The 27,618-nt window shown below is 71.4% G+C and overlaps 1 protein-coding gene across 1 annotated transcript; it reads left to right on the forward strand.

Moving 5' to 3' along the window:
• Positions 1-509: 509 nt before the first annotated feature.
• On the forward strand, positions 510-27,209 carry MCF2L (MCF.2 cell line derived transforming sequence like; the record flags this gene model as incomplete). The annotated part of the gene is made up of 31 exons (XM_084234921.1): positions 510-593; positions 2,464-2,578; positions 7,174-7,264; positions 11,095-11,214; positions 12,204-12,320; positions 12,615-12,764; positions 13,261-13,385; positions 13,847-13,961; positions 14,517-14,636; positions 14,760-14,951; positions 15,415-15,606; positions 15,773-15,932; positions 16,373-16,446; positions 16,545-16,621; positions 17,987-18,053; positions 18,467-18,582; positions 19,299-19,368; positions 20,255-20,347; positions 20,447-20,539; positions 20,799-20,924; positions 21,130-21,351; positions 21,452-21,544; positions 22,113-22,191; positions 22,270-22,336; positions 23,662-23,780; positions 24,051-24,143; positions 24,662-24,736; positions 26,192-26,319; positions 26,496-26,608; positions 26,679-26,921; positions 27,104-27,209. The coding sequence occupies exons 1-31, from the start codon at positions 518-520 to the stop codon at positions 27,207-27,209; spliced, it is 3,627 nt and encodes a 1,208-aa protein (XP_084091047.1). The 5' UTR covers positions 510-517.
• Positions 27,210-27,618: the final 409 nt, after the last annotated feature.

Consider the following 27,618-nt stretch of genomic DNA (forward strand, 5'->3'; position numbering starts at 1 on the left):
TGGAACGCCAGTGGGCAGGATGGGCCCCCCAGGGTCTTGTCCTGCTCCTGGCTGCTGCCCCCAGGCAGGCCCAGATCCAGTGCCCACAGCTGCACCCCCTCGCCGCATGCCCCGCGCCCCGCTCAGGGGAGCCGCTGCGCTTGGTGTCAGCCAGGCCCTGCAGCCCAGACGTGACCTGCCCCGCATGTATTTGGGGCGCAGACCCCCGCCTGCATGTCTAGGGATGTGGCAGGCCCCTCCCGGCAGGCATTCCCCCGGCAGTGGGGGGCGGCGGGGCAGACGCCGGACGCCCCGGACATGGTGGGGCCTCAGGGGGTGTCCTGCAGGGCTGTGTGCGGCGCCGGCCCCCCCGGCCGTGTCCAGCTCCCAGCACCCGCAGGACCCTCGCCCTCCCCTGCAGCCTCCTGTCGTGGGTCCCTGTTGCGGCCGCTGCGCTTGGAAGCCCCCTCTGCACAGGGACGGGCTCACGCTGTGCTGTGCTGCCCGGTGACCCGTCTGCTCTCCTGCAGATGAGATCATGCACCAGGACGTGACCCCGCTGTGCGCGGCCGACATCCAGGACCAGCTGAAGAAGCGCTTCGCCTACCTGTCAGGTGAGCCGGGGCCGCGGCCGGCAGGGAGGGGGCGCCCAGGCTGGCCTGGCCTTCCTGGTCTCTGTGGCCAAGGCCGTCCGCCCTCGTGTGGGGGCCTGGAGCAGCCATGGACGCGGCCTGCCTTGGGCTCAGTCAGGGACCAAGGCCGTGGCTTGCTCATGCTGGAGGCCAGTCGGGGCCTGGCTAGCTCGGCCCCAGCACTCAAGGCTTCAGGCTCCCGGGGTCTAGCTGTTCCTCCCGCGGCACATCAAGGGGAGGCCTGGGCAGGCTCGTCCTGCAGCATCCAGGCTTCTGCGCCTGTCCTCTGGAGGAGGCCTGGACAGCAGCCCCCGGTGGCCATGCCTCCCCAGGTCCAGGCCTGGCCGGCCGCCTGGGCACCCGGCTGTGGCCAGCGCTGGCGCGTCTGGCATCGCCCTGCAGTGCTGTCGGGTAACTGACTCTTCCCAGGAGTCCCACCCTCAGGCTGGCGCGCAGGGTCAGCTGAGGCCGCCCACTTTGCCCGTGAGGCCTTCACTCCAGCGGAGGGGACTGGCCTGTGCCTGGGGAGCCGCCGACATGCATGGGGGCCGGGCCGCAAGGGTGAGAGCTCCAGGCGGCCAGCACTGAGGCCCATCCTGGCAGGCTCCCAGTCCAGCCTTGCGCAGCAGCCCTCTAGGCCCCCCACAGCCTCGCCCACCCTGGCTCGCTGCTCTGCGGGGTGAGGAGCCCCACACTGCAGCGCCTCATTCCCTGTCCCGTCCCACCATGTGGGGCTCCAGGCAGCCAGGCTGCCATGGCCACTTCCCAGGGACCCTGCCCTGTGGTGGGACCGTCTGAGGACTGGGTGGAAGGGCCCACGGGTGCCCGGACACACAGCTGTGTCCTAGCTGCCCGCATGCAGCCCCACAAGCCGCTTTGCTTGTTCACCGTCCTCGGGACTCAGGAGGCCTGGGGAGTTGGCTCCTGCCCTGGGGCTGGCTGTCGGGCGGCACCCCCTCAGGCTAGCTGGATTGGCAGGGGCATCCATCCCCCTCCGAATCTCAGGCCCCCGCGAGGGGCTAGTCCCCGTTCCTAGCGGCCGTGGTGGCCACAGGGCCGCTGCAGCCTGTGATGGCCAGTGTCCAGGAGACCGCTTCTGGCTCCGGGGGTCCCCTGTGGCTCCAGCGCAGCCCGGGGTCTGGCGGCGTCACTCCTGCTGCAGCTCAGGGGTCAGCACAGGCGTCCAGGAGGACTCGGGCCAGGCAGGGAGGGGCAGGCTCCGGGTTGGAGAGGCACACTGCCAGCCGCTGACCCTGCCAGCCCGGGCGCTGCCTCCATTCCTGGTGCCGCTTCTGCAGGTTGTCTGGGGTCAGCCAGCATTGGGGCGGCGCCGCTGCTGCCTGCCTGCTGCCGGGTCTTGGCTGGTCCTCCCTGCAAGGGCCCCTCTGCCACCCGTCCCCTCCCCTCCCGCCGTGGGACTGGGGCTCGCCCTGGGCAGCTGGTCCATAAAGCAGGTGCCTGCTCAGGCCCCCGACGTGGCCTCAGGCTGCAGGGAAACGCAGAGCGGCCTGGAAGGCGCGCAGGCCCGTGGCTGCCCACCCCGGAGAGGCAGCTGAGGTGACTGCGCTCTGCCCAGACGCCCCGCACCCGTGCGCCTCTCCTCGGACTCAGGCCAGGGACTCCCTTGCAGGGAGGACTCGGCCTGTCTGGAGCCTCTCGCGCCCCGCTGGGGCGGGCCTGGGCTGGGTGGGGGCGGGGCTAGTTGGGCAGGGGCGGAGCTGCTGGGGGGCTGGCGACTGGGCTGGGGCTGGGTGGGGGTGAGGCTAGCTGGGCAGGGCAGGGTGGGGGCAGGCGGCGCCCTGGCAGGGCCGGGTGGGCCGCCCCTCAGGCCCTGAGACCTCGCTCTCCGCAGGCGGGCGCGGGCAGGACGGCAGCCCGGTCATCACCTTCCCCGACTACCCCGCCTTCAGCGAGGTCGCCGACAAGGAGTTCCAGAACGTGCTGACCTACCTGACCAGCATCCCCAGGTACGCGCTGCCGCGGCCCTGCGGGGGCCTCAATGACCCCGGCCGCTGGGGCGGACGGCAGGGCTCAGGCTGTGCCCCTGGGGCTGCCCGCCGGGGACACCGCCTGGTGACCAACGCCACCACCCTGCAGCCGCCTTGGCGCGGGTGGTTGGGACGTCGGGGTGTGCAGTTGGGACACGAGGGGAGGAGAGACTGGCCGAGACGGGGGAGCTCACCTGGCAGGGGGGGTGGGGATGCCGAGCACTGGGCGGTCCTCACAGGACACAGCTGCTTGGGCTGAGGCCCTCTCTGTCCACCCGCAGAGGACAGGGCCTCCAGCAGCTTGAGCTCCCAGACCCCCTGGGGCTGGGGCCTTGGACTCATGGCCAGCACTGAGTCACCAGCCCTGGCTTTTCCTGAGAAGCTGTCTTGCCGCCCGGGCCTTAATTGGCTGTGGGGACCCGCTGGCCTTGCGTGCCCCGGAGGACAATCCCAGCCGGCAGGGCCATCACGGAGGGCACCTCTGCACCCACCAGCTGCCAGGCAGATGCACGGCTCCTGCCCTTGGACCACATGCACCCCACAAGTGGGCATACACCGTGGAGCACAGCACTGGGGAAGCCTGTGGGTACCACAGAGGCACATGCAGTTCCCAGGGGCTCCCCCAGTGTGCCCCTTCCCTGAGGTGCCCCCGCAGTGCCCCTCCCCGTGTCCTTTCCTTATGGTTTTTTTTATAAGATTTAATTTTTTTTTTAATTAATTAATTTATTTATACAAGCACTGGGCACAGTCAGAAGCGCGGGAGGGTGAGAGAATTCACCAGAGCCAGAGCGGGGAGCAGAGCAGGCAGAAGGACCGAAGGACACTGCTGAGGGGAGCAGCGGGCGGCAGGAGAGGTCTGCGCGCCATGTGGGACCCTCCTCCGGTGGCCGGGGAGCAGCCGGGGATCCAACCGGCGCCGCAGAGGCCGCGGGCAGCTTCGCAACCCAGCGCTCAACCGCGGCGCCACTGGGGAGGCCTTAAGATTTACTTTTATTTACGCATATAAGAGCTGGGGTGCAGGCCAGAGGTGGGGGGATGAGAGGACTCCCCACAGACAGCAGGGAGCAGACCAGGCGGATCTACTGAGATCCGCTGCTGAGGGGAGCAGCGGGGAGACAGGAGAGTCTGCTGCGCCCTGTGGGGAGCTCCCTGGCCGGGGATCGAACTCGTGCTGCAGAGGCTGCGGGCAGCTTCATGGTGCTGAGATTTAACCCCCGCGCCGCCAGGGAGGCCCGCATCCTTGCTAATGACTGCAAGTGTTTCCTTTTACTTACAAGGTGAGCAGGACTCAGGGGCTGCAGAATGGGGGCTGCTGTGCAGGGGTCTGCTGCACCACATCACCCCCAAAGCCAGTCGAACCCCCCATTACTGCTAGTGTCGGTCTCACTTCCCCACATACCTGAGGGTCCCAGGTTACATGGGGGCTTCCTGGAGCACCCCGGGGGGGCGTTCCTGGACAGCCTTTGTACCCTGACGGCCACTTCCCAGCCCCGTGTGTAGGGGAGGTGAGAGCTGAGACGGCAGCGTCCGGTCAGCCCACATCCTTCCCACCCGGAAGCACGTCCCGCCAGCCTCGCCGCTGCCCAGCACACCCTGCGCCCCGCCCTCCCGCCGGCCACCCACCCTGCGGCTCTGGCTTCGTCACGGCCGCCTGTCCCTGCTCTGAGACAGGGTGGGGAGGGCGGTGGCCGCGGGGCTCTAGAGAAGAGCCGCCAACAGGCCCAAAACCAAGCGCTGCGGCGAGACCACAGGGCGACCCCCGGGCGGCCCCAGAGGACAGGGTCTGCGGGGCCCCGCGCACCTGCACGAGGCCTCGGGCGGGAGCAGCCCCTGCGGGTTTGCCTCCCGCGCGCAGACGAGCTCACCGCGGCCCACGCGCCGGCCCCCAGCGTGCCCACCGGAGCAGGGGCAGAGTGCTGGCCGCCCGGCAGCACCGGCCAGCGTGACGGTCACCGCTGGCCCCAGAGGCCGGTCAGGGACCCCCAGGGTCACAGCTCCGGGGAGCTCTGGGGCCGCCAGCAACAACAGCTCTTCGGGGCGCCGGGCCGGGCTCTGGGCTCCCTCCTGGGCTGGAGGCAGGACGAGGCCCTGCCCTGCAGAGGGCTTCGGCTCCTCCCCTCCCCGAGGTCGGCAGCTGGACGCTGCTTTTCTTCTTTCCAGGTCAGCTGGTTCTTCTTTCCCCTGAGGCCTCAGCCTCACCCCCCCACCCCCACCCAGCTCATCTCCTCTTTCAGGCCCCCCCTACAAGTCTGATTGGACCATTGCGCACCAATCAGCTCACAGCTTGCACCTGACCGGTCCACTCTGAGACCCCAGCGCCACGCATGAAAGGGAGGCTCCGAGGCACCGCAGCCAGAGCTGGCCTGTGGTGGGGCAGGTGTGAGGCCGTTGTCGCCACTGAGGCAGCTTGGTTCCGAGTCAGTAGGCGCCTGTCGCTGCTCTGTGATGCGTGGGGTGTGGCCAGGGAGTGAGCCCCACGGCGAGTCGGGCCTAAGATGCAGCTGGTGGTGCTGGGACTGGGCTGGGAGCGTCTGTAGACTGTTCTGCAGCTGTGCTGCCAGGGAGCTTGCTCCCACTGTGGCAGGGTCACCGGGTGCAGGCAGCAGGGCTGGGCGTCCAGGCCCGGGTCTGGCTGGAGAGGCAGCCGGTGGGTGAATCGCAGACGGTGCCCGGAGCGGCCTCCTCTGTGATCACAGGGCCACACGAGAGCTGTCGCCCCACACGGTGGCAGCGGCAGTATTGCCCCAGGGTCCTGGCCCGTGTGCCCTCTCTCCTACCAGTGGGGTCATGGGCAGGAGCAGGCCCGACCTCCAGGCCCCGCCCATGCCCGTGCTGGGGTGTGGGGGTGGTGGCGGTGGCAGTGGCCCCCTGCGGCGAGTGGATGCTGGGCTGTGGGTGTGGGCGTGTGGCCCCGAGGCTGCTGGGCTAGCTCCCTGGGGTGGGGGGCAGCAAGTGGCCACAGCTGCTCCCTCCGCTGTGCCTGCTGAGTTGTTCCCAAGGGGCCATAGGCGAGGCTATGGGCCCTGTCTGCATGCGGGGCTGGCCCCCAGCACCTCCTGAGCGCCAGGAGAGGTGCAGGGCGCTGGCCTGGGCAAGAGGGCTGTGGACCCCGCAGCTGCCTCCCCGGGCTCCCACACGGGCACTGAGGGGTAGAACGAGGGGGGCTGTGCGGTCTTAGGGGGGCTGCGTCCCAGCCAGCCAGGGGGCCTCCCCGCAGCAGCAGGCGGGCGGCCGCGCCCTGTGAGTCATCGCCTCCTGTGTGCGCCACCTGTCCCCGCGGTGTTGACATTTCAGATGCTGGGGACGGCTCTGCTTGGGGTTTTCCCCTCCACGCCCTCTCGGCCCAGGGGCTCCCTGCTGTCCAGGGCGTTAAGGACCCGGTGCCCAGGGGAGCAGGGCTCCAAGCTCTCGGGGGGGAGTTGCCCTGGTGCCCACGTTTGCCAGGTCCACAGGGAATGTTCTGGGTTCACTCAAGTGAGGGTCCCATCTGGGTGGCAGAGCTGGGGGCCGAGCGAAGATCCTGCCTCCCGGGCACACAGCAGGCTGGATACCTGTCCACCCCAGCGCTGTCCACCCCAGCGGCCCAGGAGGCTGGGCTCAGGCTGCCGCTCTGGCAGACAAGGGAGTGGGGTGATCTGTGGCTGAGTCACCTCTGTGGGGCGTCTCCGGACACCCGGAGGTGCCGCTGTGCCCCTGGGGCCCTCGCCCCTTGGCACCCACCCCGGCGGAGCTTCTTCGGAAGCCCCGTGGACTGCGGGGGTCTTGGCCCCGCCGGGCCACCAGGCCTGGCTGCTGAGGCCTGGCAGCGGGCGAGGTGAGGCTCCAGCCTCCGCCCAGCTCAGAAAGCCAAGCTCCCCCCAGCCCTGCTCTTGCCGGCGGCTCTGGGAGACGAGGGGAGTGCGGGGCCCTCCTGGGGCCGGGCCCTGCACCGCGAGTGGACTCAGGGCACCCGCGGCCACTCCTGGCCTGACCGTCAGCAGGCGGCCCGTGGCCAGCTCCGAGCCGGGGGCGGGTGTCCTTCACGCCAGCCCCCCGGCCGGCTCCGCCCCGCGTGCGGGACGCTCTGTCTTCCCAGCCTGGCCTCCTGCCAGCCCACGCTGCCTGCTGACGTTGCTCCAGCACCCACCCGCTCTCCTGCACCGGGCTCAGGGCTGCGGTGGCGCGGCCGGTGTAGGGGGGCAGGGACACCCCCTCCACCAGCAGCCCCGGCGTGGCTGCACCGCCGACACCACCGCCTCCTCCCGTCACACAGGAGGCGGCCGCAGCTCCGCTCCCCACAGAGGCTGGCACCTGCGGGCATCCTGGGGGCGTCCCCCTGCCTCTGTGCCTGGCCCTCCTGACTGTGCCAGCCCTGGACGCCAGGAAGGATGGGCTCTGTCCGGATACGGGGACCGGCAGGCACGGGTGCCAGGCAGGCTGTGAGCGGCACGGGCGACGTCTGTCCGTCTGCAGGGGCGCGGGGCAGGAGGAGGTTGCGGGGCGCAGACCGGCCACCGCTGGCGCCAAGTAGGGGCCCCTGCGGCCTCGGCGCCCGCCCACCCCACGCGCCCAACGCGCCGCCTCGCTCTGCTCAGCCTGCAGGACGCCGGTGTCGGATTCATCCTGGTCATAGACCGGAGGCAGGACAGATGGACCTCGGTGAAGGCGTCCATCCTGCGGATCGCGGTGAGTGCCCTGGCGGGGCGGCGTGTGTCCTCGGGCCTGCGCTGAGCAGGGCCCGGCGTGCTGTGTGGTCGGCGCCCGCGGAGCGGCTGGAGGGCGGCTGCGCGTGGGGCGTTAACTCTTTCGTCTCCTGTGTCATTTGAAACCACGTCACCAGCCAGGCTGGCCCGTTCCTTCTGGCATCGCTGGCTGAGGGCTCGGGCCTGTGTCCGCCTCAGACGGGATCCTGGAGGCTGCAGTATCAGGGGTGTTCGGGCTGGAAGTCTGGGGGTGGGGGCGGCTGCCCCCCCAGGCAGGGCCGCGCCCCGTGGTTTCTGGCTACATCCCTGGCTCCCAGCAGAACCCGTGGCCCAGGACTGCTGTCAGGCCGCCCCCGTGCAGGGTCAGCCAGTCTGTGGGTGGTCCAGCTGCAGCGACCACTTTGGGGGGACGGAGAGGCTGCATGATGCCCCACGTGCTGCCCTCCAAGCGGCCTTGGCCTTCTCATGGCCAGTCTGCACAGGGCGGCTCGGAGGACCTCACCGGCCACCTCCCCACCTCTTAAAGCCAGGCCCTCGTCCTGGGCCTGGCCGGAGCCCCCTGCAGCCCCCAGAAGGCCAGGAATAGGAGATGGGGGCTCCCCAATCCAGGATGGACTTGTAAGAAATGCAGAAGTTATTTGTAAAAGCTGCAGTGACCCTGAGATCTGACCACACGCAGAACTGCCACGGGTGGTCCCGGGCTGGCCAGGGTGGGGGGCTGTGAAGGGACTTGGCTCTCCTGCAAAGCCGTCTTGTGAAATCGGAACTGGACAGCACCTTGGCACCACAGGCCCACGCAGGCTTTCCACGGCCATGAGGCTTGGAGCTCAGCACCCCCCCGAACACCCCCGAGTGTTTCCACCATGGGCGCCTGGTGGCATCTGCGCCCGGAGTTCCCTCCTCGGCCCGCGTGCCTAGTGCTGGAGCTGCACAGCCGCCTGGAGGGTTGCGGGCGTCAGTCCTCCCAGGAATGTGGGTGGGGTCCAGGTGCAGGTGCACGGTCAGCCTATGTGTGCCCCACGGGGCGGCTCCCCAGGGCTCAGCGGGGCTGGCTGCCCAGGAAGGCCAGAAGGATCCCCTCTCAGCTCTGGGCTGGGAGGGTGCGCGTGGGCCTGGGCAGGGCCAGAGCTGATACATGGGCTTCAGGATGCAGGCGGCGTCCCTGCCTTTCCCTGGGGTGGCGGGGACCTTGGGACAGTGACCACCTGGTGTCCACAGGGGCCGGGACTGCAAGGGTCGGAAGGTGAGGATGCGCTGGTGCCCCCACAAGTGGCCTGGAGCTCCTCCCTGGCACCCAGAGGCGTCTCTGTGGGGCTTGGCGCGGGGCGCTACTGGGAGCCGGGCTATTCTTAGCGCCATGCGGGCTGTCTCGTGCGCCGGCTGCCTGGATTTGGGGTGTTCCTGTTTTCTTTTTTGGATGCTGCAGCTCGGCTTGGATAGAAAGACCAGGCTCTGGAGGCGCCAACGCCCAGTTCCTAAATTAGCCTCACAGCTGCATCGAGCCAGCCCTGGCGGGGACAGGCGCGGGCCAGCGCCCCCCGGCCTGGCCCCAAGAGCGCAGAGGGGACGGGTCCACGCCGGGAGCGCCGTCCGTGGGCGTGGTCAGTGCAGGTGGCGAGGGCGGCCAGCCGGGCTCCTGGGCACCCTCCTCTGGGTCCCACCTGCCGTGCGCGCGCATGTGTGGGTGCGTGAGTGTGTCTGCGTGCTCGCATGTGAGTGGGTATGTGTGGGCACGCGTGAGTGGGTGTAGGTGTGTGCGTGTGTGAGTGGGTGTGTTCGTGCTGGCACTTGGGCTTCAGCTGTGGCGTGTGCCTGTGTCTGGCTGCGCCTGGGCTGCGCAGGGAACAGCCGTGCGGGTCACTCTGGGCCTGCAGGGGCAGGGCAGGGGTCTGGCCTGCGGAGCTGGTGCTGCCTCTGCAGGTCTGTCTGCAGAAAAGTCATGAAACGCAGGACCCCAGGGGTCCAGGATTCTCAGTCACCCGGGAAAGATGCCCTCCGTGGCAAAGCAGCCTGCTTCAGCACCTGAGGCCCCGCTGTGCACCTGTCGCTGGAGGGCGGGCATGTGGCACTGCAGATGGAGGAGCAGGGCGCTCTGCGGAGGGCTTCCTGGCAGAGGCGGCAGCATTGGGAAGGGAGGAGTTGTCCTGGGGGTGGGCGTACCCCAGAGGTGGAGGCAGGGCGGAGCACCGGCGACCACGGGGGGGGGGGGGGGTGTCCAGTGGACGCTCACCGCGGGGAGTGGGCGGTGCGCTCAAGACAGAGACTCGCGCCCAGCAGGGGCTCGCTCATGGTGAGGGCGCCCGAGGAAGCCGCAGGGGAAGCTCCTGATCGCCTGCCTTCCTGCCCACGGGGCGCCCGCCCCACCCACCCGGCTGCCCACACCCTCCATGTGGCCGAGAGTCCCGGCAGGAAGGGTGAGGTGTGGGCTGCAGCCTTGCCGGGGCTGGGTTTCGAGGCTGCCTGCCCGCGCTCTTCCTGCGCCGGAGCCTTTAGCTAGCTCGTCCCTGAGGACGCCTCCAGGCGTCGAGACCTACATGCCCAGAGCCCATCCTCAGCCTCCACAGACCTGCCCTGGACAGGGCGGGGAGGGGGGCACGCCGGGGGGTTCCAGGCAGGGGAGCCAGGCCGGGGATGGGGGCAGCCCAGGGAGCAGCCAGGCTGGGGGGTCCAGGCTGGGGGTGGTCCAGGCAGGGGGGTCAGGCCAGCAGGGGCGGGGGGAGCCAGGGTTGAGGTGGGGGAGGGGCCTCCCAGCGTGCGGCCTCTTGGTGCGGACCTGGGCCTCTCCCCTGCTGACCAACACGTGCCACGTACGCTGGTGCGGGCCGGGTCACCACCAGACAGATGCCCCTGGCCAGGCGGCTGCTGCCCCGCATGTGAATTAAACACCATGTCGTGCTGGCGTGTCAAGGTGGCTTTGGGCAGAGCGCAGGGCGGGTCCCGGACGTGGGGCCGAGGCAGCCCATGTCCAGCGCAGGACCCCAGAGTCCAGGCCCGTGGATGCTGTGGGCCTGCCAGTCTCCCCACCAGGACCAGCGGCACCAGAGCGGCCGTCTTACCCCCCCCCGCGCCGCCCCGCCGCCTGGGTCTGCTGTTCGAGTTTTTCCTCCAGGATTTTCCCGGCTTTTAACACACATGGTTGACTACCCACCCCGAGATCGAACTCACGGCGTTTACATTGAAATCGCGTTTGTTTATCGTGAAAACCTGTCATCGGAGGCAGGGCCGGCGGCCGCCACTGTCCCCGCAGCGCAAGTGGGCGGCTGGCCGGGAGGAGGGGCTGGCCGGGGCGCGTGCTGCCCCTTTGCCGGCCGCCCAGAGCTGCCGCAGCGGGGCCATCGCGGAGACAGCTGAGCATGGGCCAGCTGCCCCACGGGGGGGCATCCCCTGGGGCGGTCCTGCCAAGCCTGGCCTGGCCGGGTCTGGGGACATGAGGGCTGGCATCCAGCCGGCACCAGGCACCTGAAGGCTGCGCACCTCCGTGTCCACGGTGACCGGGCCCCGGGGTCAGCAGCAGACACGCCCTCAGGGCCTGGAGGCGGCGGGCGCCCCAGGCTGGGCGCTGTGTCCCCCTATAGGTCCTGCGGCGTCCCCATGTGTTTTCTCCACACCAGGTGACTGTGGGCCACCTGGTGACCCCTCCTGTCTCCCACGAGGTGACCGCGGAGGCCCTGGGCTCGGGGTACCACTGGGGAGGAGCCGAGCCTGCCCTGCAGTGCCCACTGACCCCCAGGGCCCGCACCCCGGCCGTCCTGGTGCGCAGACAGCAGCTGGGCACAGGCTGCCCGGATCCCCAGACCCGCCCCCTCCCCGCAGGCCTCTTTCCCGGCGAACCTGCAGCTGGTGCTCGTCCTGCGGCCCACGGGCTTCCTCCAGAGGACGCTCTCGGAGCTCGCCTTCAAGCTCAACAGAGATGACTTCAGGATGAAGGTGCCGGTGAGTGTGCCCCGCGGAGGCCGCAGCCTGCACCCGCCAGGAGGGGCTTCCTTCCTATGGCAGGCCCAGCACGGTCCTCGGCCCCCACACTGAGCAAGCGCAGCCGCTGTGCCCCCAGCCACAGAGCGCCAGAGCTTCCTCAGGGCCAGGCTGAAGGACAGGAGGCCGCCTCCGAGTGGACTGGTTGGGCTGCCAGCTGGGCAGCAGTGGGCGTGTGCCCAGGCGTGGCAGGAGGGCCTCGCCCGCAGCTCCTGACGCAGCCCTGTCCCATAAGCACCGCTGAGTAGCCCCTCGGGCCTGCCCCACCTTCCCCAGGGAGCTCGGTGGCTGCTGGCGGCACTGGAGCCCAGCAGTGACCTCTCTGCTCAAAGAGGCTGGGCGGGTTGGGCCAGGCCCAGCCAGAGGCCCTGGAATCCTGTCTGGAGGGGGGGCCCCGCATCCTGAGTGTGCAGGTCTCAGCTGCCCGCCCAGCCAGGGCCCCGGGAGGACACCACTGGCCTCCAGGTCCCAGGGCCTGGGCAACTGGGGCCCACAGCCCCGGGCATCCGAGAAGCTCGTTTCCAAGTGTCCGTTTCCCGAGGCAGCGGGGATAGCCCGCAGAGCGGCCCGGCTGGGCTGGAAACGGCCACCGTGTGAGGGCTGGGCCCCCAGGCCCGCGAGGCTTCCTTGTGTCCAGCCTCTCCTGGTGTTGGCAGAGGTCACGGCCACCAAAGTCTGGGTTGGTGGCCGCGGAAGCCACACTCACCAGCTGTCCCAGGGCCTGGCCCCGTGGAGATGGTGAACAGAGTGGCTGCAGAAGGGCGGGAGCCACAGACACACAAGCCAGCCCGTGTGGTCACTCACCTGGCCCCGCCTCACAGGCCACAAGGGCCATCTGCCCGCAGGACACGGCCTGTTCGCCCCCGCTGTGGGGCCAGTCCCGGGAGGCGGACGGCGAGTGGGGTGCGGCAGCCGCAGAGGGCCTGCTCAGGGCTGTCCTTGCGGCGCAGGTCATCATGCTGAGCTCAGTGGCGGAGCTGCACGGCTACATCGACAAGGCCCAGCTGACCGAGGACCTGGGCGGCACCCTGGACTACTGCCACTCCCGCTGGCTGTGCCACCGCACGGTGGGTCCCACCGCCCCGGCCGCCTGCTGCAGGGGCTGCTGCTGCGTCCACGTGGGCTGCTCCTGCCCAAGCTTGAGGGCTGGTCTCCGCAGGCCGGTCACCCAGGGAGGCGCAAGAGTTATAGGTTTGGGAGCGGCTCCCTGGGTGTGGTGACCAGGGGCCTCGGCCAGGCCAGGAGCAGGGCGGGCCAGGCACCACGGCTCCAGGAGGGCAGCGCTGGCCAAGGGCCTGACGCAAGGCCCCTTCCGCTCGGGGCTGGCGGGGCGGCCTTGCGACGCTGGCCCCTCCCCGCAGGCCATCGAGAGCTTCGCGCTGCTGGTCAAGCAGACTGCACAGATGCTGCAGTGCTTCGGGACCGAGCTGGCCGAGACCGAGCTGCCCAACGATGTCCAGGCCACGAGCGCGGTGCTGAGTGCACACACGGAGAAGAAGGTCAAGGCCAAGGTGGGCCCCGCCACGGGCCCCCCAGGAAGGCGTCTGCCCTGCCACACAGTCCCCCTGTGAAAAGTGGGTGCCTGCCGTGGGCCCTCCCCCGTGAGGTGGTGAGGCAGAGGCCATGGGACTGGAGGTGCTGGCCCCGGGGGCTAGGAGACGTGGTGGCGCCTGGAAAAGCCTCAGGGCCTAAGGTCGCTTTCAGGGTCCCTGGGCCGAGAGCAGGAGGGTGCACCCGAGGCTGCCTTCCCGTTTGGTCCCTCACCCCCAGACACCTGCTCTGGGGGACACACCCACACTGAAGGGAGCGGTAGGGGCCAGTGCCCGGCACCTCCATCCTGCCGCCCCCCCGGGGCTGTGACCCTCGCTGTCTGGAGGCAGGTGGGGGTGCCCGTCCCCAACCCTGGAACACCGGGCAGGCACCGGGCGGGGTCTGTGGCTGGGGCTTGCCGCATCCTGGATCCTGCGCTGCCTGGGCCAGGGTGCCAGGTCCCTGCTGTCCCCGCAGCTGGACATGAAGCTGGCGCTGGATGAGGGCCAGAGCATCCTAGACAGCATCCAGGAGCCCCTGGCCAAGAGCACTGAGCACAGCCTGAACCAGGACCAGCTGGACAACGAGACCACCGTGCAGAGGTGAAGCGCTGCGGAAGCCGGGGCTGGGCGGGGCGGGCAGTGGACAGGGGCCTCCGGGACTGGGTCTGGCACCACGACTTCGGCGTGGGGGAGGCCAGGCTCCAGGGGTCCCGCAGGGGGCACCGAGGAGGAAGTTGAGAAGCTGCCATGCCCCAGCCTCAGTTCCTGGTCTGTGAAACGGAGCCCGCCTGAGCCTGCCTGGGCCGACCTGGCAGGAATCGGGGGGCGGGGAGGGGGAGCTCTGCAGGCACTGCTCCGGGCAGAACACAACAGGCTGTCTCCTCCTGAGCAGCCTGAGCAGCTGCCCCCCAGGCCTGCCATGGGCCTGGTGCGGTGGGTGGGCTGGCCGGGGGTGGGGGGGCTGCGATGCCCGTCCCTGAGTGGCCGTGAGCCCCAGACGCCCTTCCCATGGGTCTGGGGGGGTCCCACCCAGACCTCCACCCACTGCGTTCCCCCCGCAGGCTCCTGGCCCAGCTGCACGAGACGGAGGCCGCCTTTGACGAGTTCTGGGCGAAGCATCAGCAGAAGCTCGAGCAGTGCCTGCAGCTCCGGCACTTTGAGCAGGACTTCCGGGAGGTGAGCAGCCGGAGCCGTTGCCAGGGGCCATGGCACGGTGCAGACTGGCGGCCCTGGCCACACGGAGCCTCTAGAGCAGGCCCCGAAACCCTGGAGTCCATGGTTTGACCAGCCAGTCTGGGGGGGTGGGGGTCACCAGCCGTGGATGCACTGGCTGGAAGGGGCCTGCCCTCTGCCCACACCCGCCTGTCTCCTGCCGGGTCCCCTGGCTGCTGCTAGTCCTAAACCCACTGTCCTGCCCAGCGCCCACACTGCCCGATTTTGTGGGTGAAGGGGCTGGGGTCCTGGCCAGGCCCCAGTGCCCCCAGAGCTTGGGGCCGGTACTCCTGCCTTTGCCAGCAGGTCCGTGCCTGAGGGACCGCCCTCCTGTGCACCAGTGTCCCCGCGTGACCAGTGGGGCCCAGAGAGCCCCCCGCCCCGCACCAGCTCTCACACGGCCCCCCAGCGCTCGCAGTCAAACTGCGCCGTGTCCTTGTCTCTGCCTTCCTGGCCTGCTCCTTCCCCAGCTTGGTTCTGGGCAGCACCCCACGGCCCCTCGCTGTGGCTCCTTTCCAGGTCAAGGCTGCGCTGGACGCGCTGGCGCAGAAGATCTCGGCCTTCACAGACGTGGGCAACAGCCTGGCGCACGCCGAGCACCTCCTGAAGGACCTGGCGGCCTTCGAGGACAAGTCCAGCGTAGGCGGCCGGCGGGGGCGCCTGGGCGCCAGCCCCGGGGGGCGGGAGGCCCGGCCCGCGGGACGGGCAGGGGCGGGAGGGCCGGGGAGCCGGCCCCGCCCTCGAGCCCGCGCCTGCCCGCAGGCCGCCGTGGAGCGCGCGCTCGGGCTGGCCCGGGAGGGCGAGCGGCTCATCGACGGCAAGCACTACGCCGTGGACTCCATCCGCCCCAAGTGCCAGGAGCTCCGGCACCTGTGTGACCGCTTCGGGGCGGACGTGGCCCGGCGGCGCGCGCTGCTGGACCAGTCCCTGGAGCTGCACACGCTGCTGGAGGCGGTAGGCCCCGCCCCGCCGCGGCCCGCCCCGCCCCCTCTGGCCTGGCCCCGCCCCTCCGGCCTGGCCCCTCCCCTCCCGAGGGAGGCCCCGCCCTGCCGAGACCCCGCCCCGCCCCCTCCGGCCTGGGCTCGCCCCCTGGGCGAGGCCCCGCCCTGCCGAGGCCCCGCCCCACCCCGCCCACTCCAGCCTGGGCCCCGCCCCTCCCTAGGGAGGCCCGCCCCTGCCCGAGGCCCCACCCCTCCTGGGGCAGCGCCCCGCCCCCTCAGGCCTGTGCCCCGCCCCTCCCGAGGGAGGCCACACCCCCTGGCTGAGGCCCCGCCCCGCCCGAGGCCCCGCCTCTGCTGGGGGGCCCTCCTGGGGGGCCCTCTGGCCGCTCGCCCGCAGCCGCTCGCGCCCCGCTGCGGAGGCCGGGCCGCAGCTACGCCTGCCCGCGGGCCGGGCCCTGACTCGGCCTCCCCTGCAGTCCATGAGGTGGTGCGACGAGGGCATCTACCTGCTGGCCGCCCAGCCCGTGGACAAGTGCCAGTCCCAGGACGGGGCCGAGGCGGCCCTCCAGGAGATCGAGAAGTTTCTGGAGACGGGGGCGGAGAGCAAGATCCGGGAGCTGGATCAGCTCTGCCAGACCTACGAGCCCATCCTCACGCCCGACCTGGCGGTAGGCCGCGGCCCGGGCCGGCCGGGCGGGCAGGGCTCGCCCCCCACACTGCGCCGCCCCGCCCCGACGGGTCCCGCGGGTCACCGCAGCACGCCGGGGCCGGCGGAGCTCCCCAGCGGCCGGAGACCCTCGCGGCCGGCCGGCCCCAACCACAGCCGCTCCGCAGGCCCACGTGCGGAAGGTCTTCCAGAAGCAGGAGAGCACGCAGGACATGTTCCGCCGCAGGCAGGCCAGCCTGAGGAAGCTGGCGGCCAAGCAGACGCGGCCCGTGCAGCCCGTGGCTCCCCGGCCCGAGGCGCTGGCCAAGTCGCCCTGCCCGTCCCCAGGTGCGCCTCGCGCCCTCCCCAGGCCCGCCCTCCCTGCCGCCCCTGGGCCCAGGCCAGGCCCGCCCCGCCCGCCCACCCCCTCCCGCCCCACCCCGCCCCGCGCTGCCCCGTGCCCCTTCCCCCGCCCCGGCCCCCAGCGCACCCTCCCCAGGACCCTGGAGACAGCCCCCGCCCGGCCTCCCTTGGGTGGGGAGAGCCTGGAGGGCTGGCCGCTGCCCGGTGTCGGCCTCCCGGCTGCGAGGCCCCCGCGCCAGGAGGGGCTGCCCCAGCTGAACCCGGCAGCTGCCGCCGAGCCCCCACCCAGAGGGAGGCAAAGCTCTGCCTGGTGCCCGACCCCCACCTCCCTGCCGCTGCGTAGTCCTGCCCCCTTCTCTGGGTGCCGGCGCCCTCTGACAGCAGCCTCCCCAGGCGCTACACCCCCTTCCCCTCCCTCTCACCAGGCGTCCGGAGAGGCTCCGAGAACACCGGCTCGGAGGGCAGCACGCTGCGCAGGGGGCCCTACCGCAGGGCCAAGGTGAGGCCCGCACCCCGCGCCCTCCTCCCGGGCTGCTCCCTGCGCGGGAGCGTGGCTCCCCCAGGCTGGGGGCTCACCCTCCGCTCCTCTCTCCCCAGAGTGAGATGAGCGAGGGCCGGCTGGGCCGCGGCGGCTCCACGGGGGACGAGGAGGAAAGCCTGGCCATCCTGCGGAGGTGGGTGGGCCGGCCAGGGGCCGCACCGGCCTCGGGGAGTGCGGAGGGCAGCCGGCCCTGGGGCTCGCCCCAAACAGCAGGGTGGGGTTTCCCAGGAAAGCCGCATCTGCCGGCCTTGCAGGACCGGGTGGGTACAGCAGCCCAGGCCAGGATTCGGGGTGCTTAGCCCCAGGAAGAGCTCGCCAGGCCAGCCGCCCCGACCCACAGGGTTCCAGCTCTCGGTGGATGCGTCCCTCCCACTCTGCGTGTGGGGTGTGCTCCCCCTGCCCTCCCCGCCACTGTGTTCCCCCCGCACCCCGGCTCTGCAGCGAGGGAGCAGCTGTGCTGTGGGTCTGGGCACCACCTGGCAAACACCCTCTCTCCGGCCCCCGGGTCCGGCACACACCGGCAACACCGAGGGGCACGTCCTGGAGTGAGGGATGGGGTGCAGGGTGCAGGCCCATGATGGGCTCTGCCGCGGGTGCCGCACGGCTCTCGGTCTTTGCGCGTGGATGGGCCTGGCCTCTGGGTGCAGGAGGGGGCTCTGGACACCCTGGGGCAGGGAGTGCAGCCTGCCTGCCGGTCAGCACCTTGGGGTGGCTTTGAGCAGAGAGGGAGGCGTCCGGGGGCGCCCGGAGCAGGTTTCTCCTGTGGTTGGGAAAGAAGGGGGGTGTGTGTGCAGGAGCGTGTGCACATGTGCAGGTGCGGGGGTGAGCGTGTGGGTATGTTGCATGGGTGTGAGGGTGTGGGGGCCGGCTCGCCCAGGCCCCGCTCTCAGCCACCTCTGGCTGCTGTCCCTTGGGGGCCTCGCGTGGCCTCGCTGGGCTGGGTGCCCTGAGCCTCCTGCCCGGGACCGGGGTCAGGGTATGAGCAGGCAGCTTCAGACGCCACGTCTGCACCCAGAGATTCCCTGGGGCTCAGAGAAGGCTCCGGAATCAGAGCAAGTGGGGATTAGGGTGAAGCAAGCCAAGGCTCCTGTGGCCTCTGACAGCAGCTGACAGAGCAGACGGGAGGCGGCCACTGGCCTGGCCGGGGGCGGCCTGCTCAGTGTCTGGCTCATTAGACCGGGGCTGTTGTGGGGCCTGGAAACACGCCCGGGCGCTGGGCCCGCGTTAAAGGGGGAGCTCGGAGGTGGGGCCCGGGGTCCTCATCTGTAGCGTGAGATCCGCAGCCGCTGTGCTGGCCAGGCCGGGGGCTGCCGATGTCACCACACTGCGGTGCCCACACCCCGCCCCGCACCGTGTACATGAGGCTGAGAGGACCGCGAGGGGCTGGGTGGAGGGGCTCCCCACGCAGGGCACGCGGCTGGCAGGCGGCTGTGGGCAGCAGGGCGCGGGCACCACAGGGTTGCGGCAGGCCGGGCCCAGCAGCTGTGCACGCCCCTAGGCACGTGATGAATGAGCTGCTGGACACAGAACGCGTGTACGTGGACGAGCTGCTGTGTGTCCTGGAGGTGAGGCCCCCCTAAGAGTAGGCCTACCACAGCCCAGCCAAAAACATGGGGACCCCGGGGGGGCAGCAAATGGATACAGGGGTTTGCCCGGGGCTGGCTGTTGGGAGGATGGGGGCCAAGGGGTGGGGCAGGAGCTGCTGCTCTGGTGAGGGGCAGGGTAGGGGGTGGAGGGTCTGGGGAATGGATGGGAGGAAGGTGGGGGAGCAGGCCGCACGCTGGGGTGCCCTGCCCTGATCTGCATTACTTCGGGTGCCGACATTTGAATGACTCTTGGGGGCCGGCGAACCCTGGCTCCGGGATCCTCCGGGGCCTGAGAGGGCCGCCCCCTGGTGTCTCTGGGCACTGGCCAGGCGCCGTGTTAGCAACGGCTGCTGAGGCCAGCCGCCCGCCCCGCCTGAGCCTGCTGCCCGCAGGGCTATGCGGCCGAGATGGACAGCCCCCTGATGGCGCACCTGCTCGCGGCTGGCCTCCAGGGCAAGAAGGACGTGCTCTTCGGGAACATGGAGGAGATCTACCACTTCCACCACCGGTGGGCTTCCCCCCAGCGTGGGCACGGCTTCTGGGGGGCTCATGGGGGGTCCTGCGGGGCAGCTCCCAGAGCAGGGCCCGCTGCCCCGAGGCCCACAGGGGCCCCACCCACAGCAGGGGCCCTCTGGGCAGCTGCAGCGCCACCCGGAGGGCCTGGTTGTGGCAAGTCCACTCTCGGAAAGGCCAGCGTGCCAGGTCCCTTCCCACCTGCTAAGAGCTGGTCTGGCCTCTCGTGGCCTCGGGAGGGACTGCGGGGGGCCAAGGGTACTGAGGGCATGGCCCGGGCACACTGTCTGGTCATGTGTCCTGTCAGCAGCGCCCCACCCCGGTCATAAGGGAGGCCCTGGCTCTGGCTGACCCCACGCTGCCCCCCCAGGAGTGGCAGCCCTGCTGGCGTCTCGGCCTGGCCGCTGGCCCCTGGCAGCAGTAGGGCTGGGTCCCAGCACGCGCCAGGATTCACCCCAGGGGCAAATCAAGTCAGAATCGCCGGGCCCAGCACTCAGAGCAGAGCAGAAACCCACCCTCTCGCGCTGTGGGCCTCACCCCGTCCCTGGTGCTGGGGCGCTCCCGGCTCCCGGCGACCCCAGCCAGACCACGCAGGCCCTGGGATCGGTGCAGCCAGGCGGGGGGGCGTGAGGGGCAGGTCCCGAGGGCTGGTGGGAGGTGGGGGGTGCCGTCCCGGTGGCGCTATGCCCTGACGCAGCCTTCTCTGTGCAGAGTATTCTTGAGGGAGCTGGAAAACTACATCGACTGTCCCGAGCTGGTGGGGAGGTGCTTTCTGGAAAGGGTAAGTGCGTCCTCCCGCGCGCATCTGGCAGCCTTTCTCCTGGAAGAGCTGCGTGGGGTGCCTGTGAGGGGCGAAACCCAGAGCGCCAGGACATGCGACTGCAGAGCTGAGACTGCCGGGGGCCGCGGCGGGTGGGGGTGCCGTGCCCCACCCAGACAGCATGTGCCCCGTCAGTGGGCAGCGAGCCTCGCGGCCCTCCGCCGCAGGCTCAGCCCCTCCGGTTCCGACGAGACGGGGCCCTTGCTGGCGGGGCTAGGAAAAGCGACTTTCTGCAGCAGTCCCGTGGCTCGCTCAGAAAGAGATGCCAACTGGCAGAGGCCGCTACGAGCCGAGCCGCGCTGCGGCCAAGAGGTCCGAGGGCCTCTCTCGGGTCCTGGCGCCTCCTGGCAGCCTCGGGTGACCTCTGCGTCCCGCCTGGCTCCTCTGTCACAATGGCCGCCCGTCCCCTCAGGCTCGCCGGCCTGGGGCTGCGTCCGGAGCGGCTAGAGGCTGGCCTCCGAGTGCCGCGGGCGCGCCTGCCCTGACCCTGCTCGGCAGCTCCAGCGGGTTCTGGCGGGGCCTGCGGCAATGTCCTGCCCCGGCCAAGGTGGACGCAGGCTCCCCGGCCGCCCAGGCCTGGGTGGGGAGGCCATCTGCTCCCACCGGCCTGCCCTGGGCGCTCCCCCGAGTCTGCGGCTCCGCCACACCTTTGAGAAGCCCCCGGCCGCCCACACCTGCCTGGGCCGCGGGAACGCCAGGGCTCGCCCTGAGCATGCAGGCTTGCGCGAGGCGTGACCTCACGTCCACTCCTTCCCCACGCGACCCCCCCTTTGAGAAGCCCCCACGCCTGCCTCTCCCCCTGCCCGCCCCCTGCACCGGCCCGACCTGCAGCCCCGCATCCCTGCAGATGGAGGAGTTCCAGATCTACGAGAAGTACTGCCAGAACAAGCCGCGCTCCGAGAGCCTCTGGCGCCAGTGCTCCGACTGCCCCTTCTTCCAGGTGGGTCGGCCCGGGCGGCGCCACAGGGGCCCGGGGGGTCTGGGCCCGGGCAGCGCCCACTGGGGAGTCTGGGCAGCGTCTGACAGGCGGGGCTCGCAGGAATGCCAGAGGAAGCTGGACCACAAGCTGAGCCTGGACTCCTACCTGCTGAAGCCCGTGCAGAGGATCACCAAGTACCAGCTGCTGCTCAAGGTGGGCCCCGGCGGCCGCCGGGTCTGAGGGCAGCCGGCTCGGCCTCCGCCACCCCACCCGCCCTCCCCTGGCGCCTGGGCTCCGGGCCGGGCCGCTGCCGAGGCGGGGGCGCCCCACAGGGCCCCCGGGGCCTGGGCTGGGCAGGGCGGGCCTCGGGCGCTGCTCCCGGGTCCAGCGAGGCTGCGCCCGCGGTCCCGGCCGGCCAGGGGCGGGCACAGGGGCAGCGCCGTGTCCACGGCCCTGACGGCGCCTCCCGCAGGAGATGCTGAAGTACAGCAAGAGCTGCGAGGGCGCCGAAGACCTGCAGGAGGCCCTGAGCTCCATCCTGGGCATCCTCAAGGCCGTCAACGACTCCATGCACCTCATCGCCATCACGGGCTACGACGTGAGCGTGGGGACCGGCTGGGACCCGCCCGGCTCCCAGCCCCTGCAGCGCCCCCACTCCGCGCTCCGCCCGGCCGCCCTCCCTGCAGGCACCCCGGTCCCGCCCTCACCGCCCCGCAGGCCCCGGCCCCGCCCCCCCCAGGCTCCAGGCCCCGCGCCCCCCGCAGGCGCCCTGCGGTCCCCATGCCCCGTGTGGCCTGTTTCAGGGCAACCTCGGCGACCTGGGCAGGCTGCTGATGCAGGGCTCCTTCAGCGTCTGGACCGACCACAAGAAGGGCCACGCCAAGGTGAAGGACCTGGCCAGGTTCAAGCCCATGCAGCGGCACCTGTTCCTGCACGAGAAGGCCGTGCTCTTCTGCAAGAGGCGGGAGGAGAACGGGGAGGGCTACGAGAAGGCCCCCTCCTACAGCTACAAGCAGTCCCTGAATGTGAGGGAACCCCTGACCCCCCCCCGCGTCCCCCCACACTGCCCTGAGGCGCGCGGCAGCCCGGTCCGCAGCCGACAGCTGCCCGGTCTCTGATTGTCAGATGACGGCCGTGGGCATCACGGAGAATGTCAAAGGCGACATGAAGAAGTTCGAGATCTGGTACAACGCCAGGGAGGAGGTGTACATCATACAGGTGGGGTGTGCATCACGCAGGTGGGGGAGGTGTACATCATACAGGTGGGGGTGTGCATCACGCAGGTGGGGGAGGTGGCATCACACAGGTGGGGGTGTGCATCATGCAGGTGCGGGGAGGTGTATATTACACAGGAGGCCGAGCTCTCTCGGCGGCCATTAAAGTTTCATAAGCCTCTTCAAGTGAGAGCTGGTTCTAGAGCCTTCCTGGAAGCTCCCACCAGAGGCCAGGAGCAGCCCCAGTTCTGGGCTTGGGGGCCGTCCCAGGCCCTTTCACCGGAGCAGGACCCAGGGGCCCTACAGCGGGCTCTGCTCATCACAAGGCTGGGCTGCGGCCCGCCCCACCCCACCCCACCCCACCCCTGGAGACCGTGACCCTGAGCCCACAGCCCACCCTTGAGGAGCCCCAGGCCCCGAGGGCCCCGCCCCGCATGCTGCCCTTGTCCGCCACACCCTCAGGCCACTGCCCCGCTGGCCATGGGGACAGGCCCCGCTCCCTCAGCCTGGGCTCCTGTCACGGGCCAGACTTCAGGGCCGGGCCGCGAGCCCTGACTCTGGCTTCTGGGCAGGCACCGACTCCTGAGGTCAAAGCCGCCTGGGTGAGGGAGATCCGGAAGGTGCTGACCAGCCAGCTGCAGGCCTGCAGGGGTGAGTGCCTCCGTCCTGCATCCTCCCCGGCCCCGGGCCACTGCCCGGCCTGGCCTCATGTGCTGCTTCCTCCCGCAGAGGCCAGCCAGCACCGGGCCCTGGAGCAGTCCCAGAGCCTGCCCCTAACCTCGGCGCCCAGCACCAGGTGAGGCACCCATGTTGCCGGACCCCCGGGCTGGGGTCATCTGAGCCAGCCCCCCTCGCGCTGCCGCTGTCAGGAGCACCTGTGACAGATGGGTCAGCCCAGTGGGCAGCTCCGCCCCAGGCGGACACCCCGGGAGCTGGGGCGGGTGGGATTCTGTCCCCAGGACCCGCCGCTGGACAGCAGGGTAGCCGCCCTTTGGGCTCTGCTCTGCCCTTACTACTGCCCCGTCACCGCATCCACCTCCCTCTCCCTCCTCCCTCCCCCTCCTCCCTCCCCTCCTCCCTCCCCTCCTCCCTCTCCCTCCTCCCTCTCCCTCCTCCCTCCTCCCTCCCCCTCCTCCCTCCCCCTCCTCCCTCTCCCTCCTCCCTCTCCCTCCTCCCTCTCCCTCCTCCCTCTCCCTCCTCCCTCCTCATCCTCCCTCCTCCCTATCCCTCCTCCCTCCTCCTCCCTCTCCCTCCTCCCTCTCCCTCCTCCCTCCTCATCTTCCCTCTCCCTCCTCCCTCCTCATCCTCCCTCTCCCTCCTCCCTCTCCTCCTCCCTCTCCCTCCTCCCTCCTCATCCTCCCTCTCCCTCCTCCCTCTCCCTCCTCCCTCCTCATTCTCCCTCCTCCCTCCCCTCCTCCCTCTCCCTCCTCCCTCCTCATCCTCCCTCTCCCTCCTCCCTCCTCATCCTCCCTCTCCTTCCTCCCTCTCCTCCCTCTCCCTCCTCCCTCCTCATCCTCCCTCTCCCTCCTCCCTCTTCCTCCTCCCTCTCCCTCCTCCCTCTCCTCCTCCCTCTCCCTCCTCCCTCCTCATCCTCCCTCTCCCTCCCTCTCCCTCCTCCCTCTCCCTCCTCATTCTCCCTCTCCCTCCTCCCTCTCCCTCCTCCCTCCCCCTCCTCCCTCCCCCTCCTCCCTCCTCCCTCCTCATCCTCCCTCTCCCTCCTCCCTCTCCCTCCTCATCCTCCCTCTCCCTCCTCCCTCCCCCTTCTCCCTCTCCCTCCCTCTCCCTCCTCCCTCCTCCCTCTCCCTCCTCCCTCTCCCTCCTCCCTCCCCCTCCTCTCTCACCATCCTCCCTCCTCCCTCCCCCTCCCTCCTCCCTCCTCCCTCCCCCCCTCCCTGTCCCTCCTCCCTCCCTCCTCATCACTCAGCCCAGGATGTGCTCTGAATAGCAACCCAGAGACCCAGAGTTCTAAAAGAAAGGCCCCCCCAGGACAGCCCCCAGCTGACTCAGAGCTGGGAAGGTGCCAGCCCCCTGGGGAGACGGCGTGGGCACCGGGCACTCAGCCCGGAGAGTGTGGAGAGCTGAACATGCACCTCTGTCTTCCCACATGTCTGACGCCATCAGTCCCTCGAAAGGAAACACAAGAAACAGCAAAAAGTTGGAAGAAAGAAAAACTGACCCTCTAAGTCTGGAAGGATATGGGGGCTCGACATCAGGGCCAAAGCCCCCCGACAAAGGCAAAGGTGGGGGTCTGCAGTGACCGAGCCTGCCGTGCTGCAGCCCTGTCTGGGTGACCTTTAGGGACGGATGTCCTTTGTGGGGGTGTCTTTTGTGGCATCGAGTGCCAGTCTCTGCCTGCACAGGAGGCGTCTGTGGAGGTCGGGGTACCCAGCTGTCCGTGTCCAGACCCCAGAACCTCCCCCTGCCGGCATGCACCTCAGCGCAGGGCAGCTCCTGCCGCCCAGGCCTCCCTGGGGTGCAGGCGCCTGGAGGCCCTCTCTCTTCCTCCGTAGAAGACGTGGTCACCAGCTCCGCCTCGGAGAGCTCAGCGCTCTCCAGGAAGCTCTCTGCGCGGCAGGGCCCGGTGCACCCCACAGGGCTCCCGGGTAAAGGCATGCCCCATGTGGATGTCGCCCTGCACGTGCCCACCCATCCGGGGGTCTCGGGGTGACCCTGGGGGCTGCGGGCCCCAGTGCAGGGAGCCCCGCATCTGCGCGCTCCCGCGGTCGGCCTTTCCCGCAGCCGGCAGGCTCTGCCCAGGCGTGCGGGGCACTGGGCTGTGGGGGGACACTGCCGCGGCAGCAGGCGGGCCCCGCAGGTGGTCCCCAGGCCAGGAGCCGCATCCCGGGCCCTTTCCGTCAGAGCTTGGGCGTCTCGTGTTCCGCCTGCAGAGCGCCGTCCAGCGGGCCCGCGGGGGAGGGCGGCGGGCATGGCCAGGCCCTCCCACGACCTGCGTGGGCGCTAGGCGCGGCCGCAGGCTGCACTGCTGTCCAGAGCCGGCACCCGCCTCCTCCCCGCCTCCCCTGCCTGCTGGGCAGCGAGCGCGACCCGCGGAGGGTGGCGTCCGGGGTGCGCCGCCTCACTCCGCCTCTCCCGCTGTCTGTGTGTCCCTCTTCCTCCGCAGCGCCGCCCGCCAGCCCCGACAAAAAGGCCAAGCGCCACGAAGTAAAGAGTGACCCAACCCCCCTTGGCCTGCGAGGTAGGGTGGCCGGCCCAGCCCTGCAGGCGGCGTCTGTCACCCCGCCCCCGAGCAGCCTGGTCTCCTGGGCCGGGCACACCAGCCTCCCCCGCCTGGCTGGCTCGGGCGCCCTGTCCGCCTGCCGCCCGCCGCGCCCCCGGCGCCACTTTCCCCAGCCTCTTGGGGACAGAACCGAGCCGCAGAACCCCACCTCCCGCTCAGGGGGCGCGGCCAGCGTGTGTGGCGGGGTCAGGCTCCGTGTCGGGGCTGGACCGTCTCCACGCGTGTCCGGAGGCTGAGGCCCTGGAGCCGGGCCAGGGCCAGGGCCGCGCGCCCAGCGTCTCACCCGCCTTCTTCGGGGTTTTCCGAACCGGTGACGATTCGCTGGGGCGTGGCGCCCCCGTTGCACCCAGTGCCGCCTCTGTCCTCGGGACCCGCCCTGCCCCAGGCGCCAGGGCAGAGCCCCGCTCCGGAGAAAGGAGCCGCCTCCCGTGCAGGCTCCGGAGCGGCCGTCCCGTGCCCTTGCGCCTCCCGCCGGCCGGGGGTGCCCTGCCGTGGGAGCCGGTGGCCGCTGCGTGGGAGCGGCCCCAGGCCGCTCTGGCCACCTGCCAGCCGGGGCCTCGCCGGCTGCGTCCTCTGCCTGAAGACGCGGCGGCTGTGCCGGTGCAGCGGGCCCGGCGTCTCCGCAGGGGTCCTCGCAGGCGGGCTCCGGGGCGCCGTGCTCGGGCCCCAGCTGCTCAGCCCCAAGCCGAGGCTCCCACCTGTGGCCGGCAGCTGCCCAGGCCCTCTTCCCTCGCGCCCTTGGCGTTCTCTGCCCCTGGGCGCTGGGCGCAGTGGTGGGCTGGGGGGGGCCTACCACCCGCCAGGCCCCACTGACACCCCCCCACGCACCCGGGCAGGCGGCATCTGCTAGTCTGAGCTGGATGCCAGGCACCCCAACTCTCCATCAGGCTCAAGTCAGGGGGACCCTGGGCCCGACAGCCTGGCCTGGCCTGGCCGAGCGGGGCTCACGGGGTCTGCTGGCCCTCACACTTCCTGGGGTACAGGGACATTTCCTGGGCTACAGACTCCTTGGGGTGCAGGCACACCTCCTGGGGTGCGGGCACTTGACTGGTTAATCCAGAACTTAGGTCCCCGCCTCGTCGGGAACCAGGGCAGCTTGCTGAAGCCCGTGGCCGCCGCGCCTGCCCTGCGGCCTGACCCGGGTGAGGGGGGGGACGCGGCCCCTGACCCCAGCGCCGGCCTCCCGGAGCGCAGCGCCCCCCCCACGCGGGAGGGGCTGGGGCGCCCCCCCACTGCACCCGGCATTCGCCCAGAGCCAGCACCCCCACGGCCCCCCGCGTGCGCCCCAAAACAGAAAGCAGGGGAGGCCGCGCGGCTCGCGTCTGGTGCAGCGACCCCAAGGGGCGCCTCCCGGGCGGCGCCCCCAGGGCGGGCGGTGTGGGCCCCGCGGTGCTCACGGCGCTCCCCGCGCAGGCTGGGGCCGGAGCCCGCACCCCGCCGAGGCCGAGGCGCCCGAGGACGGCGGCGGCTGGTCCAGCGCGGAGGAGCCCGGCAACTCCTCGGACGCGGAGGAGGACTGCGGCGCGGGCCCCCGCAAGCTGGTACCGGGGCTCGGGCGGGGGGGGGCCGGGGCCCCCGCAAGCTGGTACCGGGGCTGGGGGGGGCGGGGGGCGTCCTGCGAGAGCGGCCAGCGGGGGCCCGGGCTCTGGGGGGCGCTCTGGGGGGCGGGGGGCGCCCGGGCTCTGGGGGGCGCGGGGCCTGACCCGCCGGCCGCCAGGTCCCCGGCAGGTACACGGTGCTGAGCCCCGAGGGCCGCGGCGGCCCCGACGCGCTGGCCGTGCGCAGCGGGGACGTGGTGGAGCTGCTGCAGGAGGGCGGCCAGGGCCTCTGGTGAGCCGCGGGCCGGGGGGGGGCCGGGGGGGCGGGGGGGCGGGCGGCTCCTGACGGCCGCGCCCCCCAGGCATGTCCGGAACCTGCGGTCCAGCCGCGAGGCCTGGCTGCCCGCCCGCAGCCTGTGCGCGCTGCTCGGCCGCTCCAGCTCCGCGCAGTGCCTGAGCAGCCCAGGTGAGCGCGCCCCGAGCCCCGAGCCCCCCGCGGCCCCCAAGCCTCCAAGCCCCCCGCGGCCCCCAAGCCCCCCGCGGCCCCCAAGCCCCCCGCGGCCCCCCAAGCCCCCCGCGGCCCCCAAGCCCCCCGCGGCCCCCAAGCCCCCCGCGGCCCCCCAAGCCCCCCGCGGCCCCCAAGCCCCCCGCGGCCCCCAAGCCCCCCGCGGCACCCAAGCCCTCCGCGGCCCCCAAGCCTCCAAGCCCCCCGCGGCCCCCCAAGCCCCCCGCGGCCCCCAAGCCCCCCGCGGCCCCCAAGCCTCCAAGCCCCCCGCGGCCCCCCAAGCCCCCCGCGGCCCCCAAGCCCCCCCAACCGCGCCCGCCTGCTCCCCCCACCGCGGCGCGGCCCCAGCAGCTCCTGCAGCGGCGCCGCCCTGGGCCCTCGGGGGTAGCCGGGCCGGCCCGCCCGCGCCCCTGACGCGCCTCCCTTGGCCGCCAGTGCGGTGAGGCCACGGGGCCCAGGACGCCGCGAGGCCCGGCCGGAGCCAGGGACACGCCGCGGGGCAGGACCGTCCACCCGCGTCCGCGCAGCGGGGGCCGCGGCCCCTTGGAACGCCCGGCCGGACGCGGCCCACGCCACGGGGACGCCGGAGCCGCCGGAGCCGCCGCGCAGGCCAAGGGCAGCCGGGCGCCCCGTCGCCACGAGCGCGGCCTGCACGGGACACTCGTGCCGCGGCCGCGCTGCGCATCACTGTGTTTACAGGGGGTGACGTTTATACTGGATTTGATATAAAACTATTTTTTGTTACTGGGGTTCACACCAGGCCCGTCGCTTCCACCACTGGACACCGGCCGGCCGCC

This window comes from Talpa europaea (genome assembly GCF_964194135.1).
Source record: "Talpa europaea genome assembly, chromosome: 6".
NCBI classification, from domain to species: Eukaryota; Metazoa; Chordata; class Mammalia; order Eulipotyphla; family Talpidae; genus Talpa; species Talpa europaea.